At 37.4% G+C, this 16,175-nt stretch overlaps 1 protein-coding gene across 9 annotated transcripts in view; it reads right to left on the bottom strand.

The window, feature by feature from the left end:
- Positions 1–16,175, bottom strand: part of NFIB (nuclear factor I B) — a 168,682-nt gene that overhangs the window by 67,150 nt on the left and 85,357 nt on the right. For 7 of the 9 annotated variants that reach the window (XM_056513153.1, XM_056513155.1, XM_056513156.1 and 4 more), the window contains exon 3: positions 3,475–3,528. In XM_056513153.1, the coding sequence (XP_056369128.1) occupies positions 3,475–3,528 (54 nt within the window). Of the gene's footprint in view, positions 1–3,474; positions 3,529–3,817; positions 3,949–16,175 lie in introns of those variants that run through there. The other 2 variants (XM_056513161.1, XM_056513160.1) reach the window with 2 other exon arrangements.

Here is a 16,175-nt window from a genome sequence, read left to right as displayed (position 1 = left end):
CACATACTTCCTGCACATCTGCACATATGTTCAGATACACTTGTGAAAGCTGATTTTTTAGATTTTCTTAAGGTGTATAAAAGATCTATGGGAGGTGCAGGGAGCAAATAATAATGCAGCATTACACTGAAACTGCTATTCTAGGTTACCCTTAAGAGACTGCTTCAGCAATAGCTCAAAACATTCTGGGCACAAAGTAACAAATAAGACATCCTAAAGTACTTTGGTTGCATTTGGGTTTTGGCGGCTTGCTGGTGTTTTTCTTTTGTGTGCAAAAATGCGATTATTTTCAAACTCCTAATCAGGTGTGCCTCTGTTCGTTCAGACATCCACATTGGGGCCTTTGTCATGCACATTGTCTCTTTTAAATAATGTAAACTTTTAATAGTTAGGACTGTGCTAGCACAGCACAAACTTTTAGATACCAGAAACATGAAGGCTGATGCAGACAATGTGCGTTCAGATTTTTCTCCTCTCTCAGTTCAATTCTGCTCATCTGTCTGGAACTTATTTAATAGTACCTGCAGAGAAGCAAAATTTGCAACCCAGCTCTCTGAAAAGCAAGACTCAAGCTTTATAAAAATATGTTAATATAAATATATATTTTTAAATATATTTTATAAAACATATAATTCAAAGTCATTGAAAAATAAAACTCAGAGTAGGATACCTCTGGATTTAGCTACAAAAGCTACATATCACTTTCACCACAAGCTAAACCACAGATCTTGATACTGCGTTGGACTATCAAAATATTCCATATATTTTTAGGAACATATTGTAAAGAATTCCAACAAATGCTCTTAATGTTCTTTTGTTTGGCAAATGACACTACCCTCTCTCCAACTTGTTGTTAGGACAGCAAATTACCAGACACCCTAAAGAATGCAACAGTCTCGCCAGCCCTAGAAAAAAATCCACTCTTAACACCAACAGCTTTGCCAACTACCACTCAGTTTCCAGCATCCTCTTCCTTGGCAGTATCTTGGTGAAGGTGGTGGCATCCAAAAGCTAACAGCACACATCCCTTGCCAGCATCCTGGCTCCTTGACATACAGGCACTAGAACAAATCATGATGGAAGAACAACCCTCCTGGCACTACCAATCCACATACTCCTGGCCTGGGACTGAAAACAAACCTCAGAGTGGATATCCTCCAGGGTTCTCACAGTAGTGACTGTCTGGCTCTAATAATAAGAATCGTGTGAAGTTTAGTAAGAAAGAATAGGACAGTGGTGCTTTTCCCAGAGAATCTGAATGGCATGCAATTCCTTCTCATTCTGCTGCACAGCCCCAGAATATATTCTGATGTCCCACAAACCACAGCACTTTCACCTGGCTAGTTTAACTCCAAAACACTATTACACAGGGAAGCTGAACAAAGCTAGAAGGTCATCCTCCAGCGAATGACATTCAATTATCCTTCTGTCTCTGCTTGAATGGAGGGTTTCAAGGGAAGCAAGGCACAGCTTCTATTTTCTGTCCCCACTTGGCAGCAGGCAAAGGAATAATGCTGGCTGCAGTGACTCCAAATCATGAGAAAGTGTTAAGCTAATATTTTAAGCAGAAAGTTTCATGATGGAATCAGCAGAAGTTACCTGTTTTCTACGTCCCTCCACCTTCTGAGACAGTGGAGTTTGTCAGATGTTACATCTTGACTCACAAGTCTACCCACGAGAAAGCCTACAGAGCTTGTCTGCTGCGTCCCCAAGGCTCTGATACTGGCAACAAGATTACTCCTTGCTGGAATTAAGGCTGAGGGCTGGAGAGACTGGACTCACCACAGGGTGTGATTCTCACTAGTAAAATACATACTTCTACCTTCCTACTCCAAATGTTAATGATACTTCAAAACTAGAATTTTAAAACCCGTTGAAGGAGAGCTGACCCTGCCTTCAGCTTCCCAAACCCAGAAGGTACAAAGAATCCTTCAAAATTACAAGAGGTAAGGTAATGAATTTTTCTTTTCTTGCACTCACAGAGATATTCTAAAAGCAAAATAAATTCTCTACAGCTAAATAGTCCAAGTCTCAAAAACTGTAATTATCCACTGGGAAACTTTTCATATTTATTTTATGAGAAAATGTGCTCCTTTGAGCTTTTCAACCACTATTCTACATAATGTATGGCATGTATTTAATAGAAAAGTAAAATTCCACTCTCAGCGTCCCACACAGTTTGGAAAGAAACAGCATCAAAGTCTCCAATTGAAACTTATAACAAGCCTATACCATTCCTTGAAGAAAAAAAAATCACTTGCACTAGAGCTTAGAAGGATGTTATTTGACTTGTTCTGCTCTCTTATCTCTAACATACATCTGCTATCTTCAAGTATATGTATCTGGGGTTTATATTATAGGAATATGACTTTTTGTATAACAATCTTTGATGGTTCTCCCACTTTTGGATATTCACACACAGTACCCATGACATATTTCACAAATAGAGAAATACTTTGATCATATTCATACTGCATAACTGTCCAACCACAAAGCAGACTGTTTATCCTAATATTGTAACAGACCCAGAAAATATCCATGTATATGATAATAGCTCAGCAACACAAAAATACGTCCTAGTCAGAATATGATTAATTTTGGATTCAGAAAATAAAACTGAGTTGCAGCTTCTTTTAGATACACATATCTTCTGAGAACTAAAAAGAAGAAGATACAATGTAATGATGTTGGGTGGAGTCACTCCTTGGTCATTAAGAAGTGATAATGTGTCGGTCACAATTGTTTGTCTTACTCTGGAAAAATTCATGACATGGCAGAGGTTTACAAGATTTACTAGCACAGCCCAATTGATTAGAAGGACAACCTCATAAAAATTTAAGGAACCTTTTGTCTAAACAGACTGTAATGGCAAAGCCTGGGTTTGATTTTCTCTTGTATTTTTATTTTAAAAGAATCCTTTGAAGAACCATTTACACAAACATCTCTCTCAAAGGAATGTCAAGTGTCACTAGCCATGATGCATTAACATCATCAAAGACTGCTCTGATCTGATACAAAAAAAAATTAAATTAACATATTTGTATATTATAAAGCACATACGAAAAGTAAAAAAGCTAATAGCTCAGTCACAGAGTTTGCACATAGGTAAATTGTCTTTTGTCTGAGATGGAAGAAAACTGGTAACACTGGAAGACTTTGATAAAAATTGTCATTTGAGATCTTGTTTCCTTGCTATCCCCACTCCTCCTTATCCATCCACACTTAGAAAAAATCTAAAAATCGTGAGATGAAAGAAAAACTCCTTATATTAAATGAATGCTGATGAAACTGCAACTAAGGCACTGCCTGTTTAGAGCAACTTAAGATCACAGCTTGTCCTGATCATATATACTGATATATATATAAGTACATATATAAGACAGTTGCTAACCAATTACACTCTCTTTTGCTATTATCACTAGTATCATTGTTCTCAAACAATGTTAGATGCACTGTTCTGGAACTTGTATTTACCTGGTGGATTCTTGGCAGGATCATTGTGGCTTGGACTTCCTGGTTGTCCAGAATCTGTAAAGAAATGATAGAAGTGTTTTAATAATTTGTTTCGCAAGTGTCTCACAATCTTTTAATACTGTCTATTAACTATTAAACTACTACTTTACTTTATTCTTTAAAGGTCATTTCCCTGACTTTCTATGTGGAGCATTATTGAACAAACACACTATCTGTAACCTGTTTTATGCAGAGGTAGAAACATTGTGAAAGATGCAACAATCCTTATAAAAGGAACTTGTAGATCACTGAATAAGGACAAGAGAGTCATTCAGTTAAATACTCATGTTGTAAACACACTTACAAGGATGCCTTTTCATTCCCTTTCCCTCCATCCCCCTAATATAATATTGCATAATAAGCCAAGCAGAGGTAGGTTCTTCTCAGGAAATGACCAGAAAGACACACTGGAGCAGGCAACCAGTGGTGCTTGCAGTGATGAGGCACGTTGCTTCAGCCCTTCCTTAAAGCACAAATGCCTACGTTGCTCCACAGGCTCATGACTGCAACAAGGATATAACAGTCTGTTTAAGTACAATATGGTCTTTGTGTTCCTAGCCTGCTGTGAGAACTGCTGTTGTGAAATTAAGATTATGTAACATAAAAGCTAACAAAACTCAAGCACTGTAGACTTCAAACTGTGTTCTTTTTACTCTACATGCAGCTACTGAATCAAGAGGAGAATGTAATTTCTTGTTAATACACTAAATAATAAATTATATCCTTATTCATAAAAACAGTTTCTCTTAAAAACATCTACTTTTCACTGTATTCCCATATCAATAAAACAATAAAATCCTGCTCCACTGCAAGAAGTTAACAAAGATATAAAAAATAAAAAATGCAGAGGAAAAAAAAAAAATGAAGCACCAGCATTTTTTCCACACACAGGCATCTAAAATGGAGCTGTTTTAGAGTCTGAGTAAAAACTACAGATTTTCTTAAAGGTAGTGGTGTTATCAATAGCATAAGATCAGCAAAAGATTGCATCACAGCACCATAGAAACTGTTACCACCAAATGAACTCCAGATGGATGTAGAGTTATTGCATGCATTGATGCTTACAGTGCCCAAAACACAGCATTAAACAATACAGAAAATAAGAAAGGTTTATATCAACAAATATTTTCCTTCAATTACTATTACTTCTTATAGCTGATGTAGTCCTCACCTTAGAATGAGAGGTTCCCTCTTCCTGCTACAAGAAGTTCACTGAAATCTGTTGCCACCTGTTATGTAACTTCATAAACATGGCCTGACCCACATGTCTCTCAAACACTAAGTTAACACAAGCTTGATTCTACAGAAGATATTAATTGAGATGGAAATCCTTCTCACAGCTCAGGTTCTACTAAGTTGATCAAAAACTAAGTAGATCTAAGGATCTACTAAGTTTGGCAGTCATCCCAAAATATATACATCTGGGTATCTATCTGAGTACTGCAATCCCACGGCAGGTGTGAAATTCAGTTCCAATAGTGTCCAAAAAACAACCAACTTTCCCAATACTGAATTAAATCACGCTTGTACACAATAAAATGCACACTGAATTGGGAATTTCCTGTGCCATTTCATCTTCTTCAGCCTTGGGCAGTGAACACAAAAGGCAAGACTACGGGCTGGATTCTGTCCTTACCATGGCTTGGCACCTGGGTACTCTTAGGAGTCCCATTGTGCAGCACAATATGCAAACATTCAGTATGTCTGGTTCTTCGCATGATATGATACTTCTCTTAAAAGAATTAAATCAAGTTAACTTGAAAACTTAATCATCTGCAAGAAATGTGAAAAATCTAATGTTTCTCCACATACAGACCAATTTGTGGAGAATCATCCTTTTTCCTGTGTGAATTAGATATTCTTCCAATAGACATTCTTTGATTCTGCAAACCAGAAATACTACTATTTAAATTCAGATTATTAGAGAGAATTAATTTTACACAGGAATGGTCCAAGTGTAAAACTACTGCAGATGTGTGGCTAATTGAAGTGTCAATTGGTAGTAGATAAACCCAATTAAGCTTGAACAACATAGCTTCAGGATCAGAGACATCTGAAACTGAATTAATGAGGCCTACCAGAAAATAACCTTTGAGGTTTTCTCCTGTTAAAATTCACTTAAAAGAAGCACAAAGTGAAGCAATTTTTAGATCTCGAACAGCAATTTGCCTTTACTTCTAGTTTCTGGATTCAGTATTTTAAGATTAATGGCAGTTTAAACAATTGTTATTATAATAAGAAATTTAGCAAAGACTTTTCTAATTATAGGGATAAGCAGTTAGCTATTCATTACAATTTTCCAGTCAGACTTAGCTTTGGGTTTTGTTAACTACTCAATAATCATGGCTTTCACATATTGATTCTCAGTCTGTTTTCAGAGATCTCAATGAGATTTTAAGAAAGCAAAGAATTATTATTATTGAAGAATATGAGAAGAAACTTATCTAAGCCTTCACTAAATGCAGCTGAAAAATCAAAGAATTTTATTCTGTATGAGAGCATCAAGCTATGGAACTCTGCACTTAAAACACAGAGAAGCATCTGATCCTCAAGATGAAAGACACAGACTTGAGATGGCCTGTGATGAATCCAATTCTCTTACTTGTCAGTAATTATAAAGCACTTTTCTGTTCTGATTGGATGCAAATAGCTTTGCAAAGTACAAAGGAATCATGGTCATTATAGGATTAAATTATATTAATAACTTCATATAAGCAGAACACTGGATGAGCAGATACATCGGAGAAATGTTCTTCTAAAAGAGGGAGTAAGAGGCATTTTTGGGAAGCCACAGAAGCTAAGGAAGAAAAAGACATGTTAGGACATTTTAAATCTTTCTTTGTCCTCATCTGTACAATATCATTAATTAACAACATAAGCCCTTTCTTCCAGAGTGATGGAGAAAGACATAAACCAAACTCATTGTCTGTCTAGCTGGATTCACATTCAATTGTCCCAGCAAATAACTCTTACACATAAAAAAACCCAAAAAAACCCCTAAAACTAACAAGCAAAAGCAAAAGAAACCAAAATACCAAAAGAAAACCAAATCCCAAGCAACTTCATACGCTAGAAGCTGGATGAAAAGATACACAACAAGAAGTAAATAAAATCCCATCACATTTACTCAGTGCAATTGAAATTTTCATCATCCTCATTTAGGTAGCTCCCAACTGTAAGTTCCCTTAGTTTTGTTGTTGTTGTTGTTATTGTTGCTGTTGAGAAGGAACAAAAGGTCACCTATATATATATATATTTATATATATATATATATATACACAGACATATAAATATATATCCACAAAATGGCTTTTCATGTGCTACTCACAGCTACTGTAGCACGTCTTCTACTCTGTTCTTCTTGATGCTGACTGATACAACTTGTCTTTGATAAGCTATTGCCTCATGGATGAACAGCTTGTATTAAACAGGTTCAAGCCAGACTTTACTTTTAACACATCTTGTAACCCTGATGTACTTCACGTATAACTTATCACAATTTAGCACAGCTATCTCCAAGACATTAAAACTCTGTATCAAATTACTTTTGCTTCTGGGAGACTGTATGAAAGGATGAGTCAAGAAGCTAACATATATTTTATGCTAATTTTTTTTCTATGTTTTCATTTCCATGGATTGATCACAATGAGCATGTATGAGTACAGGTAAATCTCAGAGCAGCCACAGTAAAGACAAACTGACTGCAGATGCCTGCTTCAAGTGAGAAAATAAGCTTCTGTTTTTCCTGTAGTACACTAGGAAAAGTCTTGGTTTCATAAGGCATTTAAAAAAAAGCTGATGGTTTACCATATAGCAAAGGATGAGATGCTCTCTCCGTTTAAACCACCTTGTCTTTGACAAGCAGAAAAGACACCCATGCCAGCAAAGCCAAGAAAGTCACATTGTTGTTCACCAGCTTCCTGAAGGATTTATAGTATTTCTCACTTCAGTAACCTAACCTTTCACTTTTCAGCTGATAGGCACTCTCTTTAAAAAATAAGCTGCTTTACCTTTCTTATGCCCCATCCTGTACAAGAAATTTTATTTTTAAGGCTCTCTGTTAGAGCATAATATCAAAGGCATTGAAAACAAGTAGCAGCAGAATCTGTTGAAGTCTAAAAATACTTTCTAGAGCCATGTCTTAGGGAAATAAGTAGATCATCCATAGGCATCACATTCACAAAATAAACTAAATGACATAAACTGTGTGTTTTGGTGGACACATTTCTATTTGCCACAGTCTAGGAGGACAGCCTTTGAACAGCCTCAGCTGACCTCAGCTGAGAGACACTAATTTAATCATTCACCAACAGGTAAATACATCCTTGCTTTTTGATAGTCTCTGATTTTGGTATGAGGGATAAGAGACCATAGAGATGTGGCCATCATCAAACCATGAATGGTGTTGTTCAAACTTTCACATTCATATACAGCACTTGACTTGACAGATGACAGAGTCACTGTCATGCACAAGAATCACAACTACCTTCTAGACTGTAAGGATTATTTTGCAATCTGACATCACTTGAGGCAAATGGTTGTACCCCTGAAAATCACAGGTTAACAGTGTGGTAGAGGCCTGGGGATGTCTCCCACCTCGGCCCTGCCTAATCAGTTCTTGATCTCTCAAAGACTCTCAGAATATCCATAGCAAAGAAAAGTAGGATATTCTCCCCTTCTCCAAAGCAAATAACATGAGCAGCAAAAATCCATAAGACAAACAATAAATAATTTCATCCCTGTACTTTAAATCATTACCTTTACTTATTATTAACCTAATTTTACTACATAACTACCTTTTACTGCCTATACTATTTTACCTTGACAAAGCAACTGATTGGTTTGACAAAATTCCTAAACACTTGCAAAAATTTCATTTTGCAAAAGCAGTGTCTTTCTTTGTGTAGTCTTTCTCTAGCTGACAGTAGAGAATTATTGTACCATTTTCATAGGATTATTCACCCCAACTCTTGTGATAGGACAGCCAATTTATGGTATAAACAAGCTAAATATGGTGTAATGAATTGTCCACTGAAAAGCAGACAGTTTCCAGTGAAAGGCTGCTATAAACATAGAAATGCTAGTGTCACTCTAGTTTTCATAAGTGTGTTAACTTGAGGAGGCATTTATTTTTCACATGTTCATAGATCACTACACTTCTGCAGAAAATTTTGCCTCTCTGACTTCCTCTGATAAAATGTTCACCTCCATCAATTTGTTTGGTAGAGCACAAGTCCTGTGAGGCTCTCTAAGGGGGCTGGCATTGTTTAGCCTGGAGAAAAGGAGGCTGGACATTATTGCCCTCTACAGGAGGTAGACAGGAGGATGTAACCAGGCGGGGTCAGTCCCTTCTCCTGAGTGCCAAAGGATAAAACAAGAGGAAACAACCTCAAGTTTCATCAAGTGAGGTTTAGTTTTGACACTAGGACAAATTCTTCACCAAAAGGTGGCCAGCCACCAGAATCAGCTGCCCAGGGAATTCAGGAAGTCACCTTCCATGGAGGTGCTCCATAGACATACAGATGTGACACTTAAGGGCATAGTTTAGAGGTGGACTTGGCACCATTAGGTTTACAGTTGGACTTCAGGATTTTAAAGGTCTTTTCAATCTAAAGGATTCCATGATTAAATGTCCCTGAAGGGATATGATATGAAGCACAGCTCACATGAAGAAGAAGCAGCACCTTAAAAAACAAGTAGGGCTTCACTATGAGAAAGACATGTTTGCCTTTGCATATGTTCCCATCGGTATATACTTGTTAGCAATACGAGTTCATGACTGGGAACACCCACAACATCAGTGACTTCTTTTAAAAATGTTGTCCTGCTATGTTTATTCTGCAAGAACTTCCTCTGTGCTCACAAGACACCTCAACTACACGAACAGCTAATCCTGTATGTTTTTACTGGGCTTTGTACTCATACAACTGGTGGTAAATGAGCAGCATAGAGAAGTGATCCAGGAGGGATGCTTGGACTTCTCAGGAGACCAGTGCAACAGCAGGAGCTACCCTCAAGGCTGGATGTGGTGATCCTTTGAGCCAGGCCTCATTAGCATCCATGTATTGCACCAGGAGCAGTAACAGTGATTTGGTCTCTTTATGTCTTTAAAAGAGTGCTCTGTCTAACCTTCACCTTCCTGAAAAAGGCAGCAAGGCACAGGGCTGACTGCTCGCCCCAGAAAGCTGTGTCTGTTGGTGTTGGCACCCAGGCTTCAGCCTGAGCAGGTGTGTCACTTCACGAAGCCCTTAGAGCTCAGGTCATGGAGCTTCTTCTGCTGGGGACACAGCTGGACTGGGGACACAGCAAGCGCTATCAAGCCACCAGCTGAGCCATCCACCACATGCCCCCACGCCCTCCCACCCTGGACCAGCTCGCCCGTGGCCAGCAGGGCTGGGTGAGCCCATGTCTCTGGCTCTGCAGGAGCATCCCCAAGGCCAGGCTTGTGCCCAGGGCAATGCCGGAGCCACGTGGGCACAGTGAGGTGGCGTGTGATGGGCTGGGGCATCCCACCCAACGGGGCATGGCAGGCTCCCTGCTTCACCTCCCCTTCTATCAGCAGATCTGCCTCTGCCAAGCCACCCAACCAGCCATTGTCAAGACTGTTAACTTTCCTTCAGAGTATTTTAATTAGGTAAATAAAAAATGGTAATTAAATCAACATTACGTAATGTGTTTCTGATTTGTAATCTCATTTAAATTAATTAACTGACTCAATCCTTGTTTAGTTTTTAAACTGCCCTAGTTAAGAAGTGGAGCTCTGGGAGTAAATTCAGTTTTTATATAGTTGAAAGAAATTCAAAGACCTAGAAGCACTTGTAAGAATGAAAATAGCAATAGCAATTGCAATAGTAATAGTAATAGCAATGCATAGTAAGATTTTCAGCTTTATATCCCATGCATAGACTTATCTTTTTAATTTAAATTCCTTTATTTGTTTATGTAACATAAGTCACAACACTTATTTATTCAAAATATTTCTTCTACAATTTATAAAGACCATATGTTGCTCATATTGAAAACTGACCAAATTTCCCCAGCTGTGTTGTAAGTTGTGCATGGAATATATATGTATCTATCTATCTATACACACACACGCACACACACGTATTTTTAAGTCAAAAAAGGGTTACATTTTTTCATGGCCTGAAACAAATATTTCCCATACCTCATAATATTAGTTGAGCTCATTTTTGACATGTACATTAAGAAGAGATTTACATAGGTATCAAGCCACATGTGGATGAATGTGAAAGAATGACATTTCTTTCCAAAAGTCGGTGGATTCAGTAGGAAAAGATGAGATATGAATGCTTAATTTTCTCCATCTGGAGGATACTGTGGATACTCAAAAATATTCAGAAGTCAGTTTTGGAAAATAAAAGACCTTCTACATTAAGTATGTTTCATAAAGGGCTTTTTTAACTGATTCTTCAGAAAATAAAAATCGAAAGGTAGAACACAGTGCAAGATTTATTGTGATGCTTAATGTAGGAAGAAATTATATGATAGATTATATTAATTTAAAAGTTCACATCTGCAAGAAAATAACAATTCTTTGCATATACCTTCAGCTAAATAATAAACCATCCACATTATTCTGTTCTGTAAGACAGAGTTGACCTTGACATATATGCAATGCATATTGCTGAGATCTTTACATAATCACAGAATCAATCAGGTTGGAATACACCTCTGAGATTATTAAGTCCAATCTATGATTGAATTCCACTTTGTTAGCTAGACCATGGCACTAGGAGACAGATCCAGTCTTTTCTTAAACACCTCCAAGCATGGTGACTCCATCACCTCTCTGGGGCAGCTCACTCCAGTTTCTAATCACCTTTTCTGTGAACAAATTCTACCTAATGTTCAACCTGAACCTGCTGCATGGATTCTGGTTTCAGGGAAGCCAGTGTAGATTTTACCACTGAATCTCATACAATCAGGACTTCACTTTCTGTTGAACTCTAGAGCAGTAAAGCAAAAAGAGTTCAGGGAGATAAAATTCACATTTCCACTACATAAGACAACATTCTCAGGGCAGGGATAATGATGACAGGACTAAGAAAAAATCAGTTTTGTTAACATACATCACAGACAAATGTTGTTAAAATCAATGAAAAGTTGGTCCAGGAGGTTTTGGATGAAGCACATTATGGTAAATTACAGTTTAAAAGAATAACAAAAAAAGCATAGTTCAACAAATACTGTAGGACAGTATTTTTTCTTCCAAGTGCATGGCATTCTTCACTAAATCACACAGTAATAAAAGACAGACTCCTCAGCAGTTCAGAAATTTACACTCATATGCTACTTAACTTATTTCTAAGAGACACAGGGTATAAGGAATGCCACAGTTCTGTGGATCCTCAAGTAACACATTTTTATATCAGAGATCTTTGTGAAAACAACATCTCAAATGGAAGTATATACACATGTTCTTTATAAACTGGGTTTAATTTCATCTAAAAGTTCATAGATGAAATATGCACCACTTTGCCTATCCATATTCACACACACAGACACAATTAAAAACAAGCTAACCATGACAAAAGAAAGATTAAATCTATTAATGGGCACTAAGTAAGTAATATACAAGAACTGGATAAGAAAAATCACCCCAGCTTTTCATGACAGTGGTTCAAAGCTTGATTGTAATTGCACGTGTGCTCACAGGCACCATGTTTATACACAAGTTCGTAACAAATTACGAGAAAGCACTGAAACAATAGTGATAAAAAAAATTATAACCTGCAAGTTTTCACTCTACTTTGACCTTTTACAGTAGATAAAAATTAGAAATACCTAGTCATATGATGTGCTCCAGGAGAATTTAAAATATAGAACTGACTAAAGCACACAAATATTTGACCAACTCAGTTTTAGAGCTTGGGCAGTGGTGTTCTGCAAATACATGCAAGGAATTATTTTTAAAGCATGTAAAATAAAAGAAAAAAAACCAGTTGTGTTGGTTTAAACCATGCAAACCATAACTTTCAAGTTTAAAACAAAGCAATTTTAAAGAACTTTTTTCCCATAGGTTCCTTATCTCCCTACTAGCAACAGTATTGCTGTTGCAGTCCTATTGGTCAAAAGCTATTAAAAAGGTATTAAATCCTATTTGAACATATTCATTTGTGCCTGCCCAACACAGCTCTGTAGTCTAGTGGCTAATATCACATACCAGCATCTGTTTGGAAATTCTATAATTTTCAGCGGATATTACCCATCTCTCAAGATCCATAATTTCTAATTTCCCTAACTTTCTAATCATCTCTGTAGGTGAAGTTCCCTGACAGGGGCTATTGTACCTGACACATACAATACCAGCTGCAGTTTTGAAAGATTTTAAAATATGCTTGTCCATTCAGTACACAGCAGAGGCTGCTTTTGCTCTTTCAATTTCATTTTATTTACAAAAGTTGGCACATGTTCTTGCAGTACCTAAGGGTATTATATACTTGAAAAAAGGATACTACTTTTTATCTAAAAAACCAGATGGCTCAAATTCCAAGGCTTTCATTTTTATTGCTTACTAGTTGTTGGGGTTTTTTGCATGAGTAAAAATTGAGTGCTAATTAAGGGGGGGTGAGGGCGGAGAATGAGGGAGAACAAAAACCCTGACTCAAAATTCTTTCTGCACCTGGTAATTTGCCAGTGCCTTGAATACTATTTAACCATCCACTGTTTCTAAGGCTTATTTTCTTACCATTCCTCTATCACAGCAGGACCTTGAGAAAGTTATCATGACTGGTTTGGTCTGCGGCTATTGAAAAAAAAAATGTCTTTGGAGTTAAAAAACCTGGTACATGTTTACTGAAAATATATCAGAAGCTCAAGTTTCTGTCTCTGTATAAAGGAAAAGGAGTTGTACCACCCCACAGCTCTAAGACATGAAGCCAGAATAAGTAACCTTACATGTCCAACATCTTCTGTGATCACAGATCTAGATTCTTATTAAAGGCCCTTTAATAGTTAAAAAATAACTTTCTGCTAGGTGAATATATAAAATAAAATTCAATCCAAACAGAACTTTCTATTTTAATGACCCTTTATATTCATGTATATGTGCATATATATGTGTGTGTTCAGAGACTATAAATTCATATAGATTCAGGCTTATTTATAACCAATGTTTTGGGCTTTGAGAAGGGGGAAGTCTAATGGGTTAAACATGTTGACTCTCATGTGCACCACTGAAAGAACAGGAATAAATGTGAACAGCACTTTCACAATAGCATTCCTTACAGAAATATTTGAGATTTAAAAAAAACCTTTAGAGAAAAAAATAGCAACTTCATACTTGCATTGCCCTTTTTCTGTGAGCAGTACTAATCATTTTCCCTATTGTGCACTCACATAGCAGGTTCAAGATTCAGTTTAATACCTTATGTGTATTCAAGCCCCTTGGCAGCTCTGTTTTCCTGAACAAATGGGTCAAAAACACGTGTCCTGAAGGAGTCAGATGAGACACAGTGTACTGCACAATGGCTCAGTCATATGCAGTGAAATTATGGCAGACTTTTTCATGACTAACTCCAAGCATGTGACAATACCCTAATGGAAACCTGCACGCTCAGATTTTGCTTTATCTTCCTCCTTTCTGCCTGTCTCTCCCTGCACCCCACAAACATACAACAATTCCAAAATGAGAACAGGTCCTAGGGTGCACATTATTACAGCTCCCTTTTTAGTCCAGCCTTCTTTTGGTGTGGTTGTTGCCAACACCCCAGAGCAGTGTGAAGTCAATCTGCCTGTGCTGCTTGAGCAACTTAAAGTGAATTCAGAAGAGTGTGCAATGCCAAGTCTAGACTCCATTCATATAAGCCTAATTTTGAGCAGTTCAGGTTTCCATGTAGCTGCTAGAATTTGTACTGATGTGCAGGTGGGACCAATTGGTTAGTTTGACATTAAATTTTACACTTATGAACAGTTGTATTAAGTAAATCTCCAAAGCCACAAAATGCTTTTATCCTTTCAAGCAGTTTTCCAGGAGGTGTTGTACTGTATGTCCTTAATGCCAACTTAAAAGTGAAGCATGAACAACAATGGAGCTTTTCAGGACATCAGTATGGTATCAATAATGGCGAGAACATGAGAAAATAAAATTCTCACATGAAATTCACCTTGGCCTAGGGCTGTGTTTCTCCACCCAGTGGCTGTGACTGAGAGGCAAGCACTAGTAAGAGGGCCCACTAGTAAGTCACAAACCAAGAAAAACAAAACAAAACAAACAAAAAACAAACAAACAAACAAACAAAAAAAAAAAAAAAAACAACCAAAAAAACCCCAAAACAAAACAAAACAAAACCAAACAAAGCCAAATGAAAAGGAAAAAAAAGGCACTGATCCCAGGATACAGCACAGTTAAATTTGCTGGACAGCAGTCTTCCAAGATTGCTTCCTCCTCTGCCCCACAGCAATAAACACTTCTCATATGGTGCTCTTCTGTTCAATGGCCCAAATTCAATTCCACGTGCGGAAGGAGAACTATGGTGTGTGACCTAGAGCAGTGCAACATCAGGGTTGGTAGGAAAAGCACTCCATCAGCAGCAAAGCAATCTCCAGAAACCAAGCATAGACCAGCACACTGTTTGGCCAATTTTTCTAAAGTGATTCTGGCATTGGTCTTCCTACATAGACAATCTCTAAAATTAAATCTGTGTAACAACATTAAAGCACGTTCCAGATCAAGTCAGTTTGTCTGCTGTAAGCCCAAAGCCCTGTGTCCCCCCAGGAAACACTAGCAATACTGTATGGACCCTTTCTTCTATTTTAATCAAATGAACAATGAAATCACTTCCATACGCACAGCTATTGATAACAGCATGATGTAAGTGTTCAGGAGATGGAAACAGCACATGAAGACAGACAGCCACGACAATAAGAATAAAACTAAAGTTTCATACCAAGTTTAGTCTAGAGGTTACCACAGTTTGTCAGACAGCATGTGACTGTATATAGCAGACAGCCCAGAAAACATCACTCTAGGAAGACTGTTAAGCTTGCAAACCTAGTGTTTTTCATTATATGAAAAAATATGGCTTGGCTCAGTCACAGCAAATGCAGGTATCTTTGCATGGTTCTCACCTACACCATCTCAAACAACACACCACAGCCTAACATCAAGTTCATGTAGAATACAGGCAGCCACATGAGGATCTCTCAGCAAAGGCATATGTCAACACCAAAAAGATAGCTGCCTTCCCAAATGTATTAGCATAAGTCTATTTAATAAGCAGCAGATGGAAAAAAATGTAATCAGTATGTTGCAGCCTTACCAAAAAAAAAAAAAAAAAAGACTAGACTAAACACACATAAAAAATTCACATGTCAAAAAATAACAGTTACTAAGTTATAAGGCATGAAAAAAGAAGTGCACTGATTTTAGGGCAGAACATGGTAAATTTTCTGGACTGCATCTTTCCATGAAATTAGAAGGGGAGAGTGACAGAAAACTGACATATTTTTGCATGTGTGCCTTTCACAAGTAATATTTGACCCTAGAAAGGGCACAGTTACCCCATTAAAGACATTGGCAGCTCCATTTACCCAAGATCTAGGTCTACAATTAACTTGAGGCATACTGTATTGTTAAAGATTTACTGTATTGTTAAATTGTTAAAGATTTACTCTAAGATAACTTGCAACTACCTGTA

The sequence above is a fragment of the Oenanthe melanoleuca genome, chromosome Z (genome assembly GCF_029582105.1).
Source record: "Oenanthe melanoleuca isolate GR-GAL-2019-014 chromosome Z, OMel1.0, whole genome shotgun sequence".
Classification (NCBI taxonomy): Eukaryota; Metazoa; Chordata; class Aves; order Passeriformes; family Muscicapidae; genus Oenanthe; species Oenanthe melanoleuca.
Note: the sequence above shows the minus strand (reverse complement) of the source record. Positions and strands in the feature narration are given on the sequence as shown.